Source organism: Lynx rufus, unplaced genomic scaffold (genome assembly GCF_022079265.1).
Source record: "Lynx rufus isolate CCGP_SWC_20201006 ecotype Redwood Valley unplaced genomic scaffold, mLynRuf1.p SCAF_3, whole genome shotgun sequence".
Lineage (NCBI taxonomy): Eukaryota > Metazoa > Chordata > Mammalia > Carnivora > Felidae > Lynx > Lynx rufus.
The window spans coordinates 83,291,549-83,317,774 of record NW_025814845.1 but is presented as its reverse complement, the minus strand read 5'-3'; the positions used below and the strand labels follow the sequence as shown (position 1 = coordinate 83,317,774).

Below are 26,226 nucleotides of genomic sequence, written 5' to 3'. Positions count from 1 at the left end.
CACTATCCTAAATGATCTAGGGCCCTTCTATTTTATTGCCCTGCTCTCTTTCACGTGAAATTTCTTACTCATTAAAATGTAAATATCCTAGAAGAGCGCATAATAGACCCCAACAAACAACAAAGACCCGTTAAAGTGAAGCAAATGATTTCCACGTCCTAAGTAAGCTGTAAGGGGGCTTTTCCAGTTTTCACCTTCTCCTTGGAGTTAACAGTTCTAGATGAGCTCCACTAGATGGCAGCACACACACGTATATAGTATACAAACGTGCGACTCCTTAAAACTGAACGAAACTACAAATCCCAACATGCATCTTTAAGCGCCTGACTTGTTCCTGCACAAAGGTCTCAAGTTTGTTGCTCGCACGGGGATCTGGAGGACGCCGTCCACTGGCTGCTCTAAAGTAAGATTTCCTAATATTTTCTAAATTTAATTTTAGCCTGGGAAAAGAAGAGGTTTAGATTTTTGCTTTGTTCTGCAAGTTACCTATTTCAACATTAATCTTAGGTCAGGGTAAGGATGTGTTTTTAACAAGTTTGAAACTCTGGTATATTAGTTTTTCAATGTGCTTTTCACGTTGGATTTTACCATTTAAGGCCACGTTTGCACTCATTTTCCCAAATAAACCCATTTATATTTAATAATGTAGTTTATTCTAACAGGTTTTAGCCCCAAAATCTGGTTCCAGAAAGCCAAGGCTAGCTAGGGGAGATATCGGAGTGAGCAAAGTGGCTACTCTGTGCTCCAGCAATTGTTCAGTAGTAAGTGCTTCTTTCTCCTGGTGTCAGAGATTCCTAGGGACACCTTTGGTGTGTGCCTTCAGTGTCATGTTCCTGAAGCCAGCAATTGACAGAAGTGTAAAATAATCGCTTTTTAATACACCACGCCCAGGATTCGGGGGGGGGGGGAGATGATTGGATTCTCTTACTTTCTATAGTATATATGGTTATATCTCTCAACTCTTTACATGTTTAAAGTGAAAACGTATCACTCGTGTAAGAATAAAGACAAAATAAGTAGAGAAAATCCATGGCATCAGAGTAGGTCAGGCAGTGTAAAAGCTCAGTTTCTCTGGCGCATGACAAACGCAGATTTAATCCGAGAGATATCAGTGAGACTCTAAGCAGGTCCCTGGAGCGGGTTGTTCGTCTGGCCCTCGGAGAAGCAAAACTCCAAGACAGAGGTAAACGTGCAGGAGAGTTATAAGGGGAAATGCTGGTGTGAGAGAAAATGAGAGGGAACCGGCCGTCAGACCACGAGGGAGCCCCTCCTCCCTCCCCGGGCAGGAAGGCAGTGCAGTGACTGGAGGGTCCGCAAGGCCCCGGAAAGAGCCCCGTGTCGCCCAGAAAAGAGTCAGCCTTGGTGGTGGTGCGCACTCGCGCCCAGGTCTCACAGCGTGCAGGTGGGCGTGCGGAGACTGCGAGAACCACGCGAACCACGAGGTCCTCTCCTGGACCTGCAATCCGCAGGCCTAATTCGCAGCCGCGAGGCAGGGTGCAGACCACATGATCTCTCCGAAGATAGGGCACTGGTGACCAGGCCTTGTGTCACGTCTCAAATGCTTCTCTGATCCAGCCCCCCCTTCCCATCCCTGCTATTTCACGCTCGGCCCTTCAGGCCCCCGCAGCACCCTCCCAAGGAAACCACCCACTCCCCAAGGTCTGCTCCAGTGATCTTTCCAAAATACATGTCTTCTTGTGTTGCACTCATTTCATCAGTCCTTCAGTGCCCATTATCCACAGGAGTAACTGGCCGCTCAGCATTCCGAGCTTAGATAAAGTGTGAAGGCTTGATTACAGCAAAATGCCAAGGTTGGCAGAAGACAGCAGAGATATATTCACAAAGATAGCACTAGATCATGTGAACCCTTTAGGCAAGACTAGCTAGTTACCTGTATTTTTTTAGGCAGGTAATTGAGCAGTGAGCGTGTAGGTTATCTGTACATGTACTATTTAAGTAAGTTCACTGGGTACCCACCCAATTACGCACCCCTTCCCCCAGCTTTTCTCTTAATAGAGGCCAGAAAACAAAACTCTCAAATTCCTAGCCTTTGCTGCTAGAGCTGGCGAGTGAAATGTAGGCTGAAATGTTTGGCAAGCGCTTCCTTGTTGACTAGAAAGTGAGGACTCTCTGAAAGGCTTTTTTGGCTTTTATTTCCCACCACCACCCCACCTTTTTTTTTTTTTTTTTTTTTTTTTGCCTGAATGCTGATGAGATGCCTTGGGACAAAGTAGCCATTTTGTGACTTGGTGTGAGATCAGAGGCAGCCGTAAAGTACAGCAGGGTGAGAAAAGACGCCCAGGTCCTTGAAGACAGCCTCAGTTGATCATCATCTGACTCTTAACCAACCCTAATCTCGTCATGAGCCATTCCTCTTATCCCAGAATCTACAATCCAAGCACCAGATATCTTATGCGTATCTTATTTTCCCGATGTCAGAATTTCTCAGTCTCCAGTTTGAAAATTATTGATGGTATCTGATAAAGTGTCACTACTTTAAGAGAGGATCAGCAGCATTGTAGAGTGGAATTTCACATAGCAAAGGAGTCGGGAGGATTGAGCTTAGTTCTGGTTCTGTCATTAACTGGCTCTGTGACCTCGAGCAAGTCAGATCAGTTTTCCCCTCTACAAAATGGGAGTGTTGGACATGATTTTATTTTTCCAGTTCTTTTGTTCAATGACTCTCTGAGGCCAACCACTAAATCTTTCCAAGGGAGAAGGAAAAGCCATGGACAATTGATAGTGCAAACCCCAACAAAAATTTATAGCAGAGAAATTGGGAAGCAGCCCCAAGTAGTAAGGACACATACAATGCCAAAAAAAGTGTGTATAGAGAGAGTGGTGGTAGTGAGGGGAAGGACTCCTCCCCTGCTGTATCAGTATCAGAGGCTGTCTTCTCTAAGTAGTGAAGAAACCAAATGGTAGGTTGAAGTCCCATGTCTGTCTGTTGCCGGTTATCACTTCAATGGGTTATGCTAAATGTTTTTGATTTACAAAGCTATGTATCTAGAGTCAGCATTCTTGGAGAATTCAGTTGATGGACTATCTGTACAGAAATGCTACCTTTAAGTTCATTCTAGATGTCACTGCACAGGACCACATGCTGCAGTGTAAGCCATTAAATACACATGTCTCTAGATTGAACCACAGGTTCCATGATGGGTCGACTTGATGGGAAGATCATCGTCCTGACCGCTGCTGCTCAGGGGATTGGGAGGGCAGCTGCCATAGTAAGTTATTATTTCTTGTTAGCTTACTAACTTTTGAGGTATTAAATTATGTGGACACAGCCCATGGTTATTTAATTCTGCTCTCGTTTTGGGTTGTTTTTGGCTTTGATTTTGTTTTGTTTTACTTTTGTGCTTCTGTTGTCTGAGGTTACAAAAAGAAAACTCACTAGCCTTGACCCAGGGCAAGTGAAGGAATGAATACCTCACATGTTTATTATGCGACATCAGTGATAACCTTGGACTCTGAGAAACTTAATTCTCTGCCTCAGTTTCTCTGCACGATGATATATTTACTGCAGGGGACCTCCAGGAATGTATTGCTTTCTGTAATTGTCAATTCAGATGCAGGATTCCAGAGATACAAGACTATCAGGTTACTTTCACCTTCTAATTTATATCCACTTCTTGTGCATTATAACCCACACCTGAACTCATTAATGCACTTACAGTATAATAGGGTATGGTTTGACATTTATGAAAACAGTAATATAGTCTTAGGAGAAAAAGTGTGAAAATAACGCATTTTCTCTTATTATTTGGGATATAGTAAAAAATGGAAAATAATAAGAACTAGCTCAGAAATGAAATACAGGCTATCACATCACAGAATAGTATTTTGAGAGGTGTCAGTAACAGAGTCCCAGTTTTTAAAAACACTCTTTTATTTGATAATGCTTACAGGCATAAAGTCAGATGACAAGCACAATGTATGTCATGTTGTTCTAATTAATGGTAAAAATATTAACAATGGGAAGGGTGAAATGAGAGTAGAGAGCTTAAAATTCCACCTATTTTATAGGTAAAACAATGAAAATAAGATAAGGGAGGAAAGGCTAAATGACTTTCCACTCATGAGAATGGAATCAAATCGAATAAACAAAGGATTTATTTGTACATTGTGTCTACCAGGCTTTTGCAAGAGAAGGTGCCAAAGTCATAGCCACAGATATCAATGAGTCCAAACTTCAGGAACTGGAAAAGTACCCTGGTAAGCAACTCAGCACTTTGAACTTGGGATTCAGAATCTACAAGGTATTATAAAGCAATATAGTTCACATGTTGAAAGAAAAGTCCTTAGCTGCTCGGTTCTGCTGGCCTTTTTTAGAGCCTTTTTCCCTGCTATCACGTCTATATTCTGTGTGGGGCTCCTGGGCGGCTCAGTCAGTTAAGCATCTGACTCTCGATTTCAGCTCAGGTCATGATCTCATGATTTGTGAGACTGAGCCCTATGTTGGGCTCTATGCTGACAGCACAGAACCTGCTTGGGATTCCCTCTCCCTTTTCCTCTGCCTCTCTTCCTCTTGCATTCTCCCTCTCTCTACTTTTCTCTCAAAATAAATAAACATTTTTTAAAAATCTGTATTCTGTGAACCTACAGACAAAAATCTATACATTTAAATGTATTAACAAAATTTTAAGATGTATGCTTAAATTTTTTTTGTTTAGCCAAAATGTTGAAGGATTCAGTACTCAATTACAAAATTACACGTGAAAATTTAATAGTTGTTAACTTTTTTTTTTTAAGTAAGCTTTCGTCAATGGTGAGCTTGAACTCACAACCAACGTCAAGAGTCACATGCTCCACCAACAGCCAGGTGCCCCTGTTACGTTAACTTTTGATGATGACTTTCCACTTCTCTGCCTCCCTCTGGGGGAGACGCTGTCCAATAGACACATGACATGAGCCATATGTGCAAGTGTAAATTTTCTTAGTGGCTACATTTAAAAAAGTAAAAAGATACAGGTGAAATTAATTTTAATAATGTATTTTAATTAATTCAGTGTATCCGAAATATTATAATTTTAACATATGCAATTGTAAAACATTACAATAGAAAATTTTACATTTTTTACACTAAATCTCTGAAATCCATGTGTATTTTACATTTACAGCACATTTCAGTTCAGACTAGCTGCATTTCCCATCCATGCTTAGTAGCCAGCCACATGTGGCTAGTGGCCACCATATTGGAGACAGCTCAGCCTTAAAATCACATGTCATGATCAGAAACTATAAGAGATTAACTTGTTCAAGTGCATATTGCCCCTTACTGTACCACACCGAACCTAACTCCGACGTCAAAGGGCTTTAATTGGCGTTACTCAGAAAGAAATCAGAACGTAGAACTCATTTCAAAGTTAACTGTTTCAGCAAAATAGAATAGGTTGCATGATCAAACATAATTTAGTTCATTGAATTAGTTAACTGAATTAGACTGAGTTATCATTTCAACAAATCTAAGGGAAGCTGCTGTCGTAGAAAAGCACAGAGGAAAGGAAAGTCCTTCTGAAACTCCATTCTAGTCCTCCCTTTATTTATAATCTTTCTTTTCTATATGCAAAAGGGAAGAATAGAATAATAAACCATATATTTTTTAAATCATAAAAATTATGACTGCTGCTTAATGAAAGCATTAGAGCATATTTTTTTAGTAGCTAGTACAGTGTGTCTGCCTCAGACCCCATGCTAACTCTCTCATGACTAGTGTTTTCATCCCTTCTTGTGGCCTGTCATTTCTTCTTGGAATTTGGTCCAGAAATAAGTGATGGTACCTGTGATCCGCAAAGTCATTTCTAGTCGATAATACAATTGACATAAAGGTAAAATGCACAAATAGAAACCATCTCTTATCCCACTGCCCCTGTCCTTCCCCCTCAGACAGAATTCAGCATCACTGTAGCAGTGATTCAACCTCTGGGTTGAAAGACGGGACTAGAATGAGCCCACTTGCAGGTATTGCTGCTGGTTTGCTGAGAAGCATCTACTATAGAGGTCAAGGTGGAGCACCTGGCTGGCTCAGTCTGTAGAGCCTCCAACTCTTGATGTCAGGTCGTAAGTTCAAGTCCCATGCTGGCTGTGGAGCCTACTTAAAAAAAAAAAAAAAAAAAGATGGGGAGGACTTCAAGATTTTTACTAATGAGATTCTTAAGATTGGTAAGACCCTACTAATGGCCGACAATCCTGTGAAGTCTAACTGGACAAATACTACAGTCTTCACACTTCAGAACAGCTAAATCTTCAAGGCTAAACATTTCTATGAGTGAAGATAAATTGTGTACTTTGTTTTGTTTTTCAGGTATTCAGATTCGGGCCCTTGATGTCACAAAGAAGAAACAAATTGATCAGTTTGCCAATGAAGTTGAGAGACTTGATGTTCTCTTTAATGTTGCTGGGTAATTCATACTTTTCCATTTCACTCTCCTTACAGAAGGTTTTATATGACTTTTATTTAAAAAGTTTTGGTAAGGGGCACTTGGGTGGCTCAGTCAGTTAAGCATCCAAGTCTTGATTTTGGCTCAGGTCATGATTTCACGGTTCGTGAGATCAAACCCTGCATCAGGCTGTGCACTGACATTGTGGAGCCTGCTTGAGATTCTCTGTCTCCCTCTCTCTCTGCCTTTCTCTGGCTCGTGCTCTGTCTCACTCTCTCAAAATGAATAAATAAACTTTTAAAAAATTTTTGATAATAAGGCATAATTGTTCATCATGAACCATAATATATTTCTTAGGAAATATAGTTACGTTTTAGACAAATTTTATTCCAAGTAAGATTCAGCAAATAAGACAGCCATAGAAGTGAACATGGGCTTCAGGCTCTGCACTGATAGTGTGGAGCCCACTTGAGACCCCTCTCTCTCTCTCTCCCACTTCTCTCTCAGTCGCTTCCCTGCTTGCATGCACATGCACTCTCTCTCACTCTGTCTCAAAATAAATAAATAAACTTAAGGAAAAAAAAAAAGCAGACATGGACTTGAGTCCTAAGGAAAATGATGGTCTCAAGAGAACTGGTATTAATCCAAACCTGTTAATCTTAAGGCTGGTCATAGGCTCACAGCAATGGACTGGCTGTGGACGCTCCACTAAGACTTATAAAATAAAATGAAAAACCATTTTCCAGTAGGTGTCTTTATTTTTTTTGAATGTTTTTATTTATTTTTGAGACAGAGAGAGACAGAGTATGAGCAGGGGAGGGGCAGAGAGGAAGACACAGAATCTGAAGCAGGCTCCGGGCTCTGAGCTGTCAGCACAGAGCCTGATGCGGGGCTTGAACCACGAACTGTGAGATCATGACCTGAGCCGAAGTCGGACACTTAACCAACTGAGCCACCCAGACACCCCTCCAGGAGGTGTCTTTAAAGCAAAGTATATTTACCAGAAACCAAGTACTCAGCTTATTGAAATGCAGGTGTTCCCAATTTTTTGGCATGGCATTCTAGCAACTCCTTTACACATCCCAAGCTCAGTGTTTCTTACTGGGACAATGAATTCCACCCAGCAAAAGAAGTTTCCGTGTTGCATCTCTGTATAGAGCACAAAGAGAATGGCTTAATTGAACTTATGCAGATGATGCCAAACGTGCTGAACCGTGTATGAATGAGGAGAGGCTGGAACTGGAGCAGCTCGTGCTGGGACTTTCCCTGCTCAGGCGAGACAGTAGAGATGAGTACAGCCGAGGTTTACACAGGAACTAAGTGACATTCCACTTTTCTTATGTTCTATTATATTTGTACTGCCGCATTGACGGAAAAATTCCAGAGCCTTCTAATACATTTTTGTTCTTCCTAATCATTATGTTTCTGCACCAAAAAAATGTGTGTGTATATACATATATATATATGTATATACACACACACATATATATATACATATATATATATATATATATATATATATATATATATATATATATAGTTTGTCATAGGTTACACTGTGTGGATATTAAACCAACAATTTATGACAATCTGCTACATAAATAAACTGCTCATCCCTTATATGAGAATATACTCAGAGCCATGACAAAAAAATCAGTTAGCAGAACTGGTTTTTTAATATCTACATATTAAATTCTCAGCAAGGTAAGGGATATAGAAATAGAGCGTGGGTTCCTGCTGTCATACAAAGGATGAGAAGGTTATTTAAGAGTGTGACTTGAGGGGCATCTGGGTGGCTCAGTCGGTTAAGCGTCCAACTTCAGCTCAGGTCAGGATCTCACAGCTCGTGAGTTTGAGCCCCGCATCGAGCTATGTGCTGACAGCTCAGAGCCTGGAGCCTCCTTCAGATTCTCTGTCTCCCTCTCTCTGTCCCTCCTCTGTTTGCACTCTCTCTCAAAAACAAATAAACACTAAAAAAAATTTTTTTATAAAGAAGAGTGTGACTGGAAAAGAAGTGAAAGTTGCTTTAAGAGTTTTGTTTTGTTCTGCTTTGTTTACTCAATATGTTAGAACTATATGATACCAATATCACTTTGCTACCCTGAGATGTTGAGACAATGGTTTTCCTTTGCAATTTGATTTCCTTTTGAAAATGTTAAATCTATGCCACCTGAGGGCACTGTTGCTTATGAAATAGGAGTCGGGGCGCGTATCATGTTCTCATTTGTTTTTGATATTGTTTTTGCTATTTCCTGTGCACTTGCCATAGAGCTTCTTATGTTTGGTGGCCCCAAGCCTTTGCCTTTCTTTCAAAAGAAGGATTTTGTTTTCAAATAAATTTATTTAGCTTAAGCTGTTGGATACTTACTAACTTAATGTACTAAGTGTTTCTATGAATTGCTAAAATCTTCGTAAGGTTTAAGTCAATAAATGACAATATAAAATGATAAGGAAGTACAATAGAAATCCTAAATGATCATTTTTCCCCACTGATTAATCCCTCTTCCAGTTTTGTCCATCATGGAACCATCCTGGACTGTGAGGAGAAGGACTGGGACTTCTCGATGAATCTCAATGTCCGCAGCATGTACCTGATGATCAAGGCATTTCTTCCTAAAGTAAGGACCACCATCACTATGATCAGTAGGTCTCCACACTGGGCATCCAGAAAGGGCCCTTACCTTTCTGTTCTGAAGAGTGACAGTAGCTACCACAATGACTAACCCATACTGAACATTTATATCAAGACACTTAATACAAACTCACTTAACCTTCCAGTTAAGAAATATTCAAGAAGTATTAAGAACTTTCTTTATGCAAGTCTCCATTCTGGGTGCAGAAGACTCATCAGAAAAACAAGTCCCTTCTATGAGAGAGATCTCATTTTGGGGGAGTGAGACAGGATAACATAATTAAATAAACATATAACTCCGGGAGTGGTTAGAAGTACTATGAAGAAGGAGCACCTGGGTGGCTTAGTAGGTTGAGTGTCTAAATCTTGATTTCAGCTCAGGTCATGATCTCATGGTTCATGAGTTTGAGCCCCACTTCGGGCTCTGCACTGACAGCGTGGGGCCTGCTGGGAATTCTCTGTCTCCCTCTCTCTCTGCCCCTCCCCTGCTCATGCTTGCTCACTCTCTCTCAAAAATAAATACACTTAAAAAAAAAGTGCTAGGAAGAAAAGGAAGCTAGGATATCAGTAAAGCCCAGGGTGCCTCGCTGATAAGCTGAAATTTTCATGGAGGTCCAAGTGAAATGAAGGAGCTAACCATTGAGGTATATGAGGAAGAGGGTCCCAGAGAGAGGGATAGCAAGGAGGCACATGGGACCAGAAGAATGGGATAAGGTAGGTACTACTTTATCACATCCACTGTACAGAGGATAAAACTGGGAGGTGAGGTAACTTGCCCAAGGTCACATAACTAGCAAGTGGTTAGAGCCGGGATTTGAACCCTGGAGGTTAGGCCCCTTGTTGAATTTCATTGTCTAGGCACATGCTGTCAGATGGATGTACCTCATTGCTTTTCTGTTCCTTGAGTATTCTTCTTGCACTCGTGTTTTTAACTGAGCCACAGAGGTACCAGAGAGGTGAGAGACAGTGTGTGCTAAAGAGAGAGAGCATTCTTCCTGAATCTGCTACCCTGGAATTCCACAGCTTTTCCACAACTCATTAATAATTTTCATTTTGTTTTACAAACAAGCATTACGTGCCTTTTGATGAAAAGCACACGCTAGGCATTCTCAGAGAGGGGAGTGTAAATATGAAAAAGATTGAGTTCAAATGAACTTGTAAGCCGATAATGAGCACAGGCTCAGACAATGAAGGGATTGACTGCATACAGAACCGGCTCAGTCCAAGGCTGCAAACTGAACCCTAGTGAAATGCAGAGGAGCCGTTCTTCTCTTCCAATCCCGGCTGGATTAGATGGCAGACGTACTGAATGCTGCCAACCCAGTGCAGGAGAAGAGCTTTTTAAAGGCAAGGCAGGGCTGATGCTTTGCTCTGAACATTCAACATAATGTCAAAAAGGATCCCAGGTCACTTAGGTGGCTCAGTAGGTTAAGCATCCGATTTCAGCTCCGATCATGATTTCACCGTTCGTGGGTTCAAGCCCCATGTCAGGCTCTGTGCTGACAGCTCAGGGCCTGGAGCCTGCTTTGGATTCTGTGTCTCCCTCTTTCTCTACCTGTCTCTCTCTCTCTCTCAAAAATAAGTAATAAACATGAAAAAAAGAAAAAAAGAAGAAGGATCCAGGTGAATGTTGAAAGGAAAACTAGAAAAACTGACCTAATAACAAAGGAATTTGTTTCAATCTACTTGTTTAGTGCTTAGAAAGGATCTCTTAGTGGTTCCATGGGATATGGGACTAGCAAATTGTTTTTTTATTTATTTTTTTTTTTAATTTTTTTTTTTCAATGTTTATTTATTTTTGGGACAGAGAGAGACAGAGCATGAACGGGCGAGGGGCAGAGAGAGAGGGAGACACAGAATTGGAAACAGGCTCCAGGCTCTGAGCCATCAGGCCAGAGCCCGATGCGGGGCTCGAACTCACGGACCGCAAGATCATGACCTGGCTGAAGTCGGACGCTTAACCGACTGCGCCACCCAGGCGCCCCGCAAATTGTTTTTTTAAATGTTTATTTATTTTTGAGAGAGAGAGGGGTGGAGAGGGGCAGAAAGAGGGAGACAGGGGATCTGAAGCCGTCTCTCTGCTGATAGCAGAGAGCCTGACATGGGGCTCCAACCCACGAACTATGAGATCACCACACAAGCCGAAGTCAGATGTTTAACTGACTGAGCCACCCAGGTGCCCCTAGCAAATTTATTTTTAATGTAAATTTCATTTTTTTGTTTATTCGGAGTTCATGAGAATCTGTTATTTGGAACCCTGATTATTTTTTTGAAGCCTGATCCTTAACCTATGATTGGGAGAGAAGCCAAGGCTGTGGTAAAAGGAGAAAACTTAGATCATAGTGGGTAAGACTATCACATGTGCAAAAACAGCCTACTTCATGTCTGTAATGCTTGACAAATAATGAGTGAAGGGAGCAGGCATGGGGTATGGTCCAGCGGCACTGAAATTCAAACTTGTCAGTAAATGTTAACTTTTGAAATATCAAACACTAACTTGCAAATTAGTGAGTTTTCCTATAATTTAAAGCATCTTAACAATAATCCATATGAGCCACTAATACTCATTTGTAAAAAATCCCAAGAGATATTATTGACTGGGGTGGGCAGTGAGAAGAAGTCAGTGCCACTTATTAAAGTGACAGTAACCAACCTGACCCTGGATTTCAAACTCTGGCATCACAGCCTGAACTCTGCCCCTACTTCACCATGTGCTGTGGGAAATGGCACTTGTACTCTGTTGTATTTAAAATGAGGATGAGATGGGGTACCTGGGTGGCTCAGTCAGTTAGGTGTTCAACACTTGGTTTCATCTCAGGTCATGATCTGATGGTTTACAAGATTGAGTCTCACATCAGGCTCTATGCTGACATCGTGGAGCCTGCTTGGGATGCTCTCTCTCCCTCTCTCTGCCCCTCCCCTGCTTGCTCACTCTCTTTCTCTGAAAATAAATAGGCTAACTTTAAAAAAATAAAATGAGTGGGGCGCCTGGGTGGCTCAGTCGGTTGAGCGTCCGACTTCGGCTCAGGTCATGATCTCACAGTTCATGGGTTCGAGCCCCACATCAGGCTCTGTGCTGACCTCTTGCTCAGAGCCTGGAGCCTGCTTCAGATTCTGTGTCTCCCTCTCTCTCTGCCCCTCCCCCGCTCATGCTTTGTCTCACTCTGTTTCTCAAAAATAAATAAATGTAAAAAAATAAAATGAGGATGAGAGATTACACAATCCCTTCCAGCCCTAATTGGGATCTTCTGGGTTCATTAACAATGATGCACATACAACAGGTTAGAACTTTCCAGGGGAAGTCAGGATTTGGAGTCTAGGCAGATCTGAAAAGTCAGGTGGTCAAGACATAGGAACACTTGTAGGAAATTTTTGATCATGGATACACACACAGAAAACCGTTCCAAAACTGGAATGTGAGTCAAAAGGCAAAGAACAAGCTGAAAATACTGTAAGAAGAAGTCAGTGCAAAATCCAAAGTCAGGGAAGTCTTGGATATGTGGAGGTTTTTCCCCTTTGCTGTATCTTAGAAGATTCTCTAGTACATAGAGATGCTCTAGCAAGTATTTGTTGAATGAATAAATGAATCTAGGTTGTCAGTCCAGGTAGAGGTGAGACATGGAATCATCAAAGAGTCAAGAACCCAAGGTCTGCCAGGTTTAAGAGCTGAGTTCAGTGGAGATAGAAAAGCTAGGTAGGTAGGACTGACTAGATCAACAGCTGGAGGAAATTTTCAGAGCTCTTTCTTAGCCCCTGCCTGAGCTTCTGGGAGGTCAGTCCCATATAGAATGACTACATACCAGGCACTTCACCTTATACTTGCCAAGTGATATTTGCCAGAGCGGGACGTTGCATGGGGAGCCAGGAAGAGCATCCACACCGTACCAGCAGGTACTGAGCTGGTGTTGAGAAAACAGCGTGGAAGGGTGCTGAGCATGGACTGAGGGCTCTACATCCAGCAGACAGACCTGGCTGAATGGATAGCACAAATGTTAAGGGACAGCACTAGCACCTCCTAGGTGACTCTATTCCAAAGTTTTGCCTGAGGAATTACAGCATTTCTGGTGATTAGAGACTGAACTTACTTAGTAGCTCATCGTTATGTATTCTACTGTAATGTACGTATTCTATAGGTATTAAAATGGATTATATATGACAATGATAGCTCAATGAAACTGGAACAAAACTAAAAATAAGTAAAAACAGATTATTTGCTAAATTGGATAAGAAAGAATAATGTTAAGCCTTCGTTTCCAACACCATTATACTTTACTAATTTTCCTGGTCGTTTTTGTGAAGACCCCATCTCATTATGATCCTCTTTATCACATAGACAAACAAGTGGGGTTAAATATTTTCACCCCTACTGTGTCCTTGCCTTGATCGGGTCACCTCAGCCTCCCCTGTACCCTTTAATCCATCCAACACAATGCCTTAGGTTGTTGTATGTAGATTCTCTGCTCTTGAGAACAAACAGTAACTAAGTATCAAAACAGAAAGTCAGGAGAACACCATGGGGAGATCTGCCACCTTGGCAGCCACATCCCTGAACCATCCAGTCACTCACCCCCATCCCTATGCCTCTCTGACTGAAAGCTGCTGGAGAAGCTCACCCCAGCAGGAGTGACTTCTCTCCCTACCCTGACTACTGAGACTCTCTTCTTTTTAGAAACTCATTCTTTGCTTGACTTTCATGGCACAGGATATCCTGCTTTTCCTTCCTCTGTTCTCTGGTGGTGGTCTTCCACTTCCTCTCAGCAGTTGTTTTAACTCTTCACCACTCTCTGTGTCCATCATTCCCCCCACTCAACCTTGTTCTTTACAGCCATCCTCCGAGCTTCTGATGTCAATGAGAAGGTAGTGCCCATCGAGTAGGAATTCTCTCCATGTCTCCCTTCTTCATGAGTACCCACACTCTTGCACATACCTACGTGCCCTGAAAGCACACGTACTTATTATACTAAGTACACATGTGTATGAAAACATTTTTAATTCATAGCAGTTTTTCATTTATATATTCCTTTACGTCAGGGGCAGGGCCCAGCAATCTGCACTTTAAATTAGCCCCTCAAGAGATTTTGATTCATCACAGTGTTTGACCACCTACTGGGTACCCTGTCTAGGAGAACAAAACAACCCCAAACCCTCCTCTTCAGACCTTCACACTTGGAATGGGGGAATTCTGAGGGAGGTGTTCTTAGGAAGCACTGCCCTTGATGAGGGAGGCAGGCCTCACTTCATGTAACTGTTTACCACGTCCTGCCCTTACCACCTCAACCTCCCCCCGCATAACTCACAGACATTGCTGCATCTCAGCTTTTCTCAGTCCTTTCTGAAATCACTGTATCACCTTCCAGTGGTCTGCTCTATGTCGTGCCACTATAATCTTAGAATTCCCCAAATCTAAACATGCCACTTCTCTGCATTAAGCCCCTCATTGTCACCACCACATTGCCTCCTGCGTAAAGCCCAAATTGCTAAATTTAGCCCCTGTTGGCCTCTGCAGCCTCATTCCTCCCACTCCGGGCATTCCAGCCAGACCCATCCCTTCCTCCCAGCTCTGTGCTAGAGCCTTTATACATGTGGCCCTCACTCCTTAAAACACCTTTCTCTTTTATTTTTCTGAATTACACTCCAGTTTTCAAAAATCAGCCCACCTCCAATGCAAGCTGGTGCAGCCACTCTGGAAAACAGTATGGAAGTTCCTCAAAAAACTAAAAATAGAACTACCCTAAGACCCAGCAATTGCACTACTAGGCATTTATTCACTGGATACAGGTGTGCTGTTTCGAAGGGACACATGCACCCCCATGTTTATAGCAGCACTATCAACAATAGCCAAAGTATGGAAAGAGCCCAAATGTCCATCAATGGATGAATGGATAAAGCAAATGTGGCATATTTATACAATGCAGTATTACTCAGCCATCAAAAAGAATGAAATCTTGCCGTTTGCAACTACGTGGATGGAACTGGAGGGTATTATGCTAAGTGAAATTAGTCAGAGAAAGACAAAAATCATATGACTTCACTCATATGAGGACTTTAAGAGACAAAACAGATGAACATAAGAGAAGGGAAACAAAAATAATATAAAAATGGGGAGGGGGGACAAAACAGAAGAGACTCATAAATATGGTGAACAAACTGAGGGTTGCTGGAGGGGTTGTGGGAGGGGGGATGGGCTAAATGGGGAAGGGGCATTAAGGAAGACACTTGTTGGGATGAACACTGGGTGTTACACACAGGGGTGAATCACTGGAATCTACTTCTGAAATCATGGTTGCACTACATGCTACCTAATTTGGATGTAAATTTTAAAAAATTAAAAATAAAATTAAATAAATAAATAAATAAATAATAAATGCTTTTTCCTCCCTGGCGGGGGGGTTGGGGGGGTAGTATCAGCCCACCTCTTTCCTCCTCAGGAGCCCTCCTCTGAGTGTCCTGAAGCCTAGTTTGGTCCCTTCCCACCACTGACCCCTCTCTGTGGAGGTCTCCACTGTTGTTGGATGCTGGTTATGTCAGCCCCCCCAGTCCCCTGGCAGCTCTCCATAGGCAGAGAGTGTGTCATTTATCTTCGTATCTCCTGGACCTAGCACAGTAGGTGTTCAACAAATATATGTTGAATAAAGTAAGAATTTTCCAACATCGGGAGCACAAAGTAATAATTAATGTTCATTAACCTTCCATTCAGCTCAGAGTTTCTCCTTGGTCTTGCTGATGCTCCTGTGCCAAAGGAAGGCAGTAATCCCCCTGGGAAATGTTCCTGCCAGTGAGTGCGTCAGCATGCCATCAACTCCCAGCAGTGACTGGGTGAGGCTGTTAAGACGCTTAACCGTGCTTAATGTTAATAGCTAAGAAGATGGTTCTGCAAACCATAAGTAAATGCAAATCTTTTAAAGAGCTATTATTTTTATCTTGCAGAGTGGCATTTTTTAAATTTGTTTTTGTTTTGGCAGATGCTTGCACAGAAATCTGGCAACATTATCAACATGTCCTCTGTGGCTTCTAGCCTCAAAGGTAAGGTCCGTCTTCCTCTGGGAATCATGATGCACATACTCCAAAAACTTTATGACCTATATGGGTTTTCGGAACAAACATAGCAGGGATTATAAAACCCACACGTAATTTCAACACCACTTTTTTAAAAAAATTGTTATTAAGCTCCCTTCTATCAGCCCTTTCTGCCTTAGATGTAAACCAATTGTAACAAATAAGTTTGGTTTCATTTGCCCTTCCTCTAATCCCTTCCAGTGGATATGGAAATGGAAATCAAGTTGGAAGAAGGAAATATTTACCCATTTAATTAACCAAAAAAGATGTGTTGAACACTGTGTGTCCCTGCCCAAAAGAATTCACACTGCAAAAGGAAGAGAGTCAGGCAGATGTAGGTCTTCTATAGCATGATAATATTACAACACAGGTTTGTGCAAAGTACTGGCACGATATGGGGGAGGGTAACAATTTGGGAAGTGCTTCACAAAGACGGTGGATCTGGGCCCTAAACAAGAGGTCAAGTTGAAGAGCCAGGATCGCAGTGCCATTTGGAATAATGTCAAATGTCACAGTCTGGCAGATGGGTTTGTGAGTTTAAAATGAAATCACTACTGCTGAGATAACATTCTTTCTCTTTGCAAGAACACACAGTGAGCCTGCACGAAGAGAGGAAGGTAGAGAAATGCCTCGGCCCCTTGACTTTTTGGTTTGGTTTTTGTTTTGTTGTTCTTTACCCTGATTGTCCTTTGGTGTCTTTTGGAATCTGCCCAAGTGTTCGACCAACTGACGATGAAAACCTAAGACCATTGCCGTTACCTAAATGCAGCATCTCAACACCTAGGTCTCAACTGAGTTGGGCCAGTAATGATCTTATTTTCCCACACTCAGAAACTAGCCCCAGGAAGGGAGAAAACCTGATACCAAATTTTATTATTTCTTAAGTGTATTTATTTATTTTGAGAGAGAGAGAGAGGGTGAGGAGCAGAGAGAGGGAGAGAAAGAATCCCAAGCAGGCTCTGTGCTGTCAGTGCAGAGCCCAATGCAGGGCTCAAACTCACGAACCTAAATCGAGAGTCAGACACAACCGACTGAGCCAGCCAGGTGCCCCCTGAATAAAACTTTAAAAAGGATGGCATGGGAGGAAGTATGACAGTAGGTACCAAGGATAGTAATTTGTGTTCCCTTTCTAAAGGAGATTTTTTTGTTCCTTCAATGGTTAAACCTTCCTTTCATCCTCAGGAGTTGTGAACAGATGCGTGTACAGTACCACGAAGGCGGCCGTGATTGGCCTCACAAAGTCTGTGGCTGCAGACTTCATCCAGCAGGGCATCAGGTGCAACTGTGTGTGTCCAGGTGAGGTAGGCACAAAAGGGCTGTGCACTTGTCCTTTCTGAACCCTGGTTGGCACTGTGAAACATATGCGTAGAAGCTTGTTTACCACATGCTATATTGTGTCCTGTCATTGGGAAAAGCTCAAATGAAAAAGGGTCTAGGCTAAGATAACAGTCCAACGGTATGTTGGCAATGAGATTCTCAGTCATTGGGAATGAACCACAGATGCAAAGGGTTTAAATGGTATTCACACGTGTGTGGAACAACTCCAAATCTCGTGGCCAAGATAACTGACCAGAGCTTGGTGTTTTGGAGGTAGACCAGAGATGACCTTGTCAGGCGAAAGATGAAAAGTAGACCGTGTTCACTGGACCGCAGGAAGAAGGTAAGAGGAGCCTCCCAAAACACAGGGAGCTACTGAGGCTTGTAAATCACCTGGGCTGACCCACAACCAAAAAGGAGAGATTAACACCTTCCTTTATGCTATAAAAAGGGGATCAGCAAACTATGACCTGCAGGTGGAATCTGGCCCGTCACCTGTTTAGTAAACACAGTCTTATTGTAACACACCCCCACCTAGTTTGCCACATGTATGGCTACAGGCAGAGTTGAGTAGTTGTGCCAGACCAAATGGTTCTCAAAACTAAGAATATTTCCTATCTGGCTTTTTACCAGAATGCATGCTGACCTCTCATATAAAGGAAAGAAGAAAAGAAGAACTTATTATTAGTAGAAAGGACATTCAGTCTGTCCAAACAAAAGCATTCTATAACTTATTTTGTAGTCATTTTTTTTTTTTAATTTTTTTTTTTCAACGTTTATTTATTTTTGGGACAGAGAGAGACAGAGCATGAACGGGGGAGAGAGAGAGGGAGACACAGAATCGGAAGCAGGCTCCAGGCTCTGGGCCATCATCAGCCCAGAGCCCGACGCGGGGCTCGAACTCACGGACCGCGAGATCGTGACCTGGCTGAAGTCGGACGCTTAACCGACTGCGCCACCCAGGCGCCCCTGTAGTCATTTTCTTAATGACTATGGGTATGTCTATTAAACAGATATGCCCTTTCACCTGGTTCCACTGACCCAAAATGAATACAGGTTGCCTAAGAAGAATTATTAACTTCTTCTCTAAAAAGGAATTAAATATCACATATCCAGAATCAAGCTTGCTCTCAGTGGTTCACAACTGGTACTGGGGGGTTGGGGAGAAGCAGCATTTCACAGTTACGTATGGAACTTTTCAAAACCTGAAGTGCATGCCAGAACTTGGGGAAAGAGTTGATGGGGAAAATTGTGTGTAGTTTGGAAAGTTCCGCATGAGATTTTTATATAATCCACCATGGTCTCCCCTCAGGTTAAAAAACACTAACTCATTAGTTTAAAAGAGGAATGTGAAATACCTTTCAAGCTACAGAATTTCCATGACGGAGGTATTCTGTTTAATTTTTCTTGGATTAGAAATGTAAACATAGGTAACACCAAGAAAGAAGAGGATACAGAAGAGACAGTTTCACTGGGTTTTAACATACACGCTGGTGATACTTGACTCTAGCTATTTCTGGTGCCATTTACCCAGTGGAAAAAATGGGAAAATGATTTGGAAAATGTGGTTGTTTCAGCAGCTGGACTTTTCAGAAGTTTGGAAAATATATTATCAACCTGTGTGGGACAAGGAACGAGCTGTGACTCATGAGCCAGTCACAGCAGAAAACCTGACAAGGAGTGAGTGTGTCTGGGGTAGTGCTGCTGGTGGTATAGTCACACTCTTCAACACCAGCCTTGTGTAGACTATGGCATGCTATGTGGTCCGTGCCCTGGATGCAGTAGAGTTGGGACAATGGAATTAAGTACAAGGCATAGGCTTGCTCTATAGTTTCATTTAATAACCATTAATACCAGCCATATGAAAGACATGATGCTCCCTTGCCTGAGTGGTAAGGAAGCTGTCAAAGTTGTATTTTAAAACTGGATTTTGAGGACATTGTTCAATGAAAGCTTACGACATCTTGAGCATACTGTTGGTAGGACTGGGGACTGTAAGGAGGCTATGGACGAGGGAAGTGAGGAAAATATTACCAGAAGATGGGTACAAGGGAATCTTTGTTACACAGTTTCAGAAAGTTTATCAACATTATTGCCTGCAGTAATGTGGAAGGTAGAAAATGTTCCTAATGAACCAGGTGACCATTTTTAGTAAAGACAGTTTCTACCCTGAGTGTCAAAAGTGCTGCCCACTTATGATGAAATGTGAGAGGAAACAGGTAAGCTAAAGAAAGGGTGTAAACACAAAGGAGCCAGAACTTTCTGAATTTGAAGATTTCCACCCTCTCCAGAGAAATGACAAATGATGCTAAAATTAAGAAATGGTTGGGGCTCCTGGCTGGCTCAGTCAATAGAGCATGCAACTCTTGATCTTGAGACTGTGAGTTCAAGCTCCAAGGTAGGTACAGAGATTACTTAAAAAAAATTTTTTTTTTAAAAGAAAATAAATGATTTCCTAGTAAACATCATCCCTATGGCACTCTCAGGAGCAGAGGATATGACTTTAAAATCATCTTTTATGACCTTAGAAATACCATGTGGTTGCCCAGTGTACTGTCAGCACCCCCCACCCCCCGCCAAAAGGCCCTCTAAACAGAATTTACAGATTACAAAAATTGACAGAAACTCTGGGAAAGTTGCTCTGTAGGAGCTTGAACAAAGCGGGATTTTCAAATGTTTAGTGTCATTCTTACTTTAAGTGAGATAATTCAAATTATATTTTTTATGAGAAACATGAAACAGTGGTTAAAAATAGGAATTTGAAACCAATGAAAATAGGCAAGATAATGAAGAAAATGTCGAGCCATCTAATTACTGAGGACCGTGACAGGCATGGCCCTGTCTGAGGATCCCCAGAGTGAACCTGACAGCAAAGAATGGTTTGGGGATCATTAAGGCAACCTAGGTTCTTTCACTGATGAAGTATTTATATGGCTGTATTTACATCTCAGGGTTGTTGTGAGGAGTAACTGAGATAATACATGTAAAAGTGCTGAAAATCCATAAAGTGTCATGCAGTGTAATGTGACTAAAATATATCTTGGGGATGCTTGTGTGACTCACCCAGAGTCCTTGCCTAATGTCACAAAGAATTATGGTCTCTGTGTGTGTTTTTAATGTTTATTCATTTATTTTGAGAGACAGAGGGAGGGAGGGAGGGAGGGGCAGAGAGAGAGAGGAGAGAGAATCCCAAGCAAGCTCAGTGTTACCAGCACAGAGCCCGATGCAGGCCTCAATCTCACAACCATGAGATCATGACCTAAGCTGAAATCAAAAGCCAGATGCTTAACCGACTGAGCCACCCAAGCACCCCTATGGTCTGTGTTTTTAGAAATCCTAAACACGGAGGTGAAATTATCATTGTAAGTCATGGGAAAGGATTTCATTGATGTATCATGTGGAAAGGAAGTTTAAAGTTTGTCAACTTCTTTTTCAATTTGAGTAATTAACCAAGCTGAATGTCCCCCTTTGATTTAGGAACAGTTGATACCCCGTCTCTACAAGAAAGAATACAAGCCAGACCAAATCCTGAAGAGGTATATCTACTATTTTAAATGCGATTAAATCTTCTGGTTGAAAAATGTCCTCTTCCTTACCTAGAGTAGACAAATTCAGAGACAGACAGAGGGCGGCTGCCAAGAGCTGGGGGAGGAGAGAACAGGGAGCTATTGGTTAATGGGTACAGAGTTTCAGTTTTGCAAGACGAAGAGAGTTCTAGAGATTTGTTGCACAATAATGTAAATGTACTTAACACTACTGAACTATACACTTAAAAATGGTTAAGATGGTAAATAACGTGTATTTTACCACAATTTCAAAAAAAATTTTTTTAAAGCTCTCCTCTTTAATATGTATTTTGATCTGACACAGTATCTACAGGTTTTATTATAGACACAGTGTCTATATGTTTTACTAGTTTGAGTAGCTTGGAAGTCATTCTAGTCCTACCTGGTCCACAATTAATGATATTCTCATGTATCATGTATCATACATGATTAATCAAGGCAGCAAGCCAATGGTAACTCTGTAGATTCCTCTTGCCTCGGACTTCCTGAAGGAGTTGCAGGTGAATTCAGACTTCACCTCCTATCACTGATATCTGGTATGGTTTCTGATCTCAGGCACTGAGCTCTTTCCTGAAGAGACAGAAGACTGGAAGATTTGCAACCGCAGAAGAAGTAGCCCTCCTCTGTGTGTATTTGGCTTCTGATGAAGTAAGCACTGTTCTTCCTAGGGAGTTCATTATTCCTCATTTGGCCACAATTTGCTTATCAAAATAATCATTTTAGAGAGTTGCAACATATATAAGAGGTTGCATTTACAAGATAGGGATAAATTCTAATTTAATTTGCTCAAAGAAAGGCCACTTTGATCTGAGCCACCAACTCTTCCTTATTCAACTCTATGTGTCACTAAATCTTGTAGCAAATGACATGGAAGATTGAAAAAATAAGTTGCTCAATTTTATGAGAGACAGTTGCTTTGAAAAATTATAATTGGGGAAAGTCGAATTAAATGTAAGTCAAGCAGATGAACCTCCAAAATTATGAGAGCTTCAGGTGAAAGGGGGAGAGAGTTAACCAGATTTAGTTGTGTCTAGAATACACAGAATTGGCATTTGGTGTTTTTAGTTTTACTGGTGACTTAATTAGGACAATCCCACTGGCTGGTTTTTTTCCTGTGAATTCTTGTTTATCACATATGGAAATCCCAATTCTATCTCATTCTGTTTTGCACCTATTTAGTAATCAATTTCTTCCTTAATGGCTATTGCATATTCTTAAATGGCATACAACTAGGAAAGCAGAAACTATAAGGTAAAGAGCACAAAAACACCCCCCTCTGTTGGATGTATTTGAATATTACATGAGGAGGGAACTGCAGCATTTGAGATGAGAGGAAGGAGGGGGGGGTAGCAGGCAGGAGTGAGGAGGTGTGTTACTGATCTGTTAGCTCTTCTTTACAGTAACTTGCACACCAGCTAGTTGGTGAATGTAACAAATAGTGGTTGAAATGTTAGTGACCGAAGTTACCACTTCTCAGGACTGTTAACAGTAGTTTTTAGTAGCTGGGAAATTGCTAAACAAATTACTAATGGAACAAGTTCATTGGCTTTTGTTGTTTCTCTGAATCTGTATCTGCAGAAGAGTTCATTTGAATTGGGGGGTACTGCTGATAAACTAAATTGTCCTTGTTTAGCCAGAGCTTAGTTTACCAAATATTTGGAAATGTTCTGGCTTGAAATGTGCAATAAAAAGACCTTTGGACTTTTAGAGGAGCCCCAAGACGTCCATATGTATAACAGAAAATTTGCTTTTTAAAAAACCTTTGGGGAGTTGATGATAGTTTACCTACAGTATGTGATTAGTTTTCATAGATTGAACTTTAAAAATGTCTGTACTCATACTGTGATGTCTTTCCTTCCTGCGTCTTCCATTGTGTCAGGCTTCAGATAAATTTAAAAATAAGAACACGAATTTAACATCTATGTTTAAGTTAAAAGATTTTTAAACCTCTACCACAAGGTTTACTTCAGATTTATTTCTTTGGAAAGTGCAAAATTCTGTGCAAAAAAAAAAAAAAAATAGTATTTTTTTTTAATTCCCTTAGTTTGGTACAGATTTGGATATCTGAAACTAGTATAGAATATTTTTTCATAGTTTAATAGATATAATTATTATTCATATAAATTTTTTAAACACATTTACTGTGCCTCAGCTTCTGACAACACCTATGTATTTTTATCAACTAAAAATACAAAATCTTCTACAAAAAATTCTGTTTGGTAATTAACACAACCACTTTATGACTAACACACTTGACGACATTCAAAAGTTTATTAATGGCATAAAACTCAGCTGCTTTAGAATAGTTCTGAATTTCAAAATGAAAATGTACTGTTTTAGCCTATACTTTATCCTAATTTAGGGAATGGCTGCATATCACTGAGCTTAATTTTCTGATTCTGAGACCGAACATCTGCTTAGAATGTGACATGTGCTAAAACACTAGCCAGAGGCCAGGTAACTCTAGATCACAAGAACATGCAGCAGTTTCAGATCATCCAAAATTTAATTCAGATTTTTCCTAAAATCTATTTGTTACGTGAGATTTCCTGTTACCATGAGAGTACATTGTTTAGGTTTCTGAGTCACGGAAAAATTGAAGAAACACAACCTGTGTTAAACCTGGTTAATTGTTCTGTTTCCTTGTGTTTGTCATTGCAGTCTGCCTACATAACAGGTAATCCTGTCATCATTGATGGAGGCTGGAGCTTGTGATTTTAAAATCTCCTTGCTGGGAAGGCAGGCTCTTCCTGTCCACAGTGAACCTGGTTACAAAGAAAACTCACCCATCATGTCTCTCCTATTAACAGCCTATTAATGAAAACAAGCCCTTTTTAATGATGTCTTTGCTCACAAGAGTCAGATTCTTTAAATATATTAATCTCTTTCTAACCTCTTCTGAAATCATTATAGGTAGACGACATAAAAGATAATGAACTCACTGCAAATGAAGAGGTTTAACCTTAACCACAATTTGTAAACATAAAATTAAAATGTGAATATGAAAAATGGAAGGTTTTTAAGAAAAAAGTATTTGTATTTTACTTCTATTTCCCAATATTCAAATATTTCGTATAATTCTGCTTGGTCTGTACATGGACTCTAATTTTAAAATTTTACACCATCATAAATGAACACAAGATAGGAAAGAATTTAGCTTCAGTGACTTACATTAAAAAAGAGTTTAGATTCAGAACTATATTGTTAATCTGTTATATAAAAGAAAAATAATCAAGTATTTATATTTAACAGATGTTACCACTCATAATTGAGTACTATTTTCTTAGTTTAACTAAAAAATCTTTATTAAAATAAATAATGACATTGGCATGGGCCTAAGAAACTTACAGTGAACCAGCAGTATTTTCAGTTTGAATATAGATTAAGTGTAGATTTTTTTCACCAAATGCCAGGTTAACAGTAAGAGGACATGAAATTTAGAAACAGTCTCTGGATACATAAATATAAATGAATCATATAACAGGAAACAAAATTAAAGAAAATAAAATTTTCAAGGGATGGGTGAAATAGAGAATTAGGAAACACAAACTTCCAGTTATAAAATAAATAAGTCACAGAGATGAAAAGTACAGCATAGGGAATACAATCATTAATATTATAATAATGTTGTATAGGGACTACACTTAATCATGATGGGCACTGAATAATGTATAGAATTATTGAATCAATTATGTTTTACACCTGGAGTTAATACAACATTGTATGTTAATCATAATTCAATAAGAAATGGTTAAAAAAATTTTTTTTCAAGAAAAAGTTTAAGCAAATTCATGGATGATAATTGTATAAGAGGTTATTAGGAAGTTTTTTCTTTTTATTTTAGTTTTAGGGTTTTATGTTTGTTTTTTACTTGTTGCTACTTCAAAAGACCAAATGGTATGATGCACATGTAGATAATAAATGAGCAGTTATTCTTACTCTTTCCTCTTAGAAACTTAATTAACAATTAATATTAAGGAAAATTTTGAAATGGACATTGAGAGGATAACATTTTATGTGCGAGGAAGAGTATTATGTGATTGATGAAAAAAAGTTAAAATTGACAGCAAAGGATATTTTGACCAGCATTCCCAGAGTCCATTGACACAGGATTTGTTTTGGGGTTCTGGACCAGGTTTCCACAACTGCATCACAGAACGCTTGGTTTGTGACTAGACCAAGTCACCGGATATATGTTAGATTTTAGTATTCTGGTTTGTGAAATAAGGGAGCTGGGCCAAATGACTTGGGTTTTTGTTTTGTGTTTTGTTTTTGGTGTATCATATTCAAAATGCTGTAACTTCTTATCAAGTGGAGTAGTGGAACAATGAAACTTACAAGTATGTTATGAAGTACTTCATGCTGTGAGCAAGTATACGGGTGTGTGTATAACTATGACAGATGAATTCTAAATAAACAAATGATGAATTCTTGAAAATGAATTCTAATTAACAAATGCTTCTTCAGACTGCATGCTCTCATCTAACTATAAACTATAAAACATTATAAACAATAAATGTGCAGGTAAAACCTAACTAAAAAGTTCAGTGTTCCTCTCCAAAGTCGTGTTATTCAAATCGGGTGATGTGTCGATGAAGATCATATGACTGAAACAAAAGGAAAACTGTATTTCATTCCTGTGGTAAGAGGAAGCTGGATACCACTAGAAACTTCCCCAGTCCTTAGGAGAGGAAGAATTCGACTTAGGAAAATACAGTAATAATCACTTTAGATGCCGTGAAGTTTACTGTACAGAACGTAGGTTCATCCGTCCTGCCCACAAAGGAGGCTGAGAGACAAGAATGAGTGGTTTTTATTTGGTGGAGATAATTAACTTGACATTGTCCCCCTTGCTTGAAAAGCGGTGATTAAAATTGAGCCAAGAAGTGAAAATTAGGTAAGACCATTTTTATTTCTGAAGGAAATGAAAATTACCCCGAAAGGGGCGCGCGCATATATATACACACATTTACCTGGAGCCGGGAGACATACAGAAAAGGAAGACACAGAAATGGAAGGGAGTTTTAATGGAAAAAGAAACTGCTGATGGGAAGGTTCAAATCTACAACAACGCGGTAAGAAGGGCTCCTGTTAAAGACGCGATACAAGGGGGAAGGACAAGTCTTTAATCCCGCCTAACTGGCCACCCAAACGGAGAATGCTATCTTCCCACCGCATCGGAGAAGACACTTCGAAAAGCACGGCTGAAAGGTGGAGTTAAAACCCGAAGTGTATTAGTGGGTTTAGGGAACATTAAACCTCGTAATTGGCT

The 26,226-nt window shown here is 40.5% G+C and overlaps 1 protein-coding gene across 1 annotated transcript; it reads left to right on the top strand.

Annotated features, from left to right (window-relative positions):
• Positions 1 to 367: 367 nt before the first annotated feature.
• Positions 368 to 24,481, top strand: BDH2 (3-hydroxybutyrate dehydrogenase 2). Its single transcript, XM_047092186.1, has 10 exons — positions 368 to 403; positions 3,139 to 3,230; positions 4,140 to 4,218; positions 6,308 to 6,404; positions 8,893 to 9,001; positions 15,978 to 16,038; positions 17,254 to 17,367; positions 20,866 to 20,924; positions 21,510 to 21,602; positions 23,616 to 24,481. The coding sequence occupies exons 2-10, from the start codon at positions 3,156 to 3,158 to the stop codon at positions 23,667 to 23,669; spliced, it is 741 nt and encodes a 246-aa protein (XP_046948142.1). The 5' UTR covers positions 368 to 403; positions 3,139 to 3,155; the 3' UTR covers positions 23,670 to 24,481.
• The last annotated feature ends 1,745 nt before the right edge of the window (positions 24,482 to 26,226 follow it).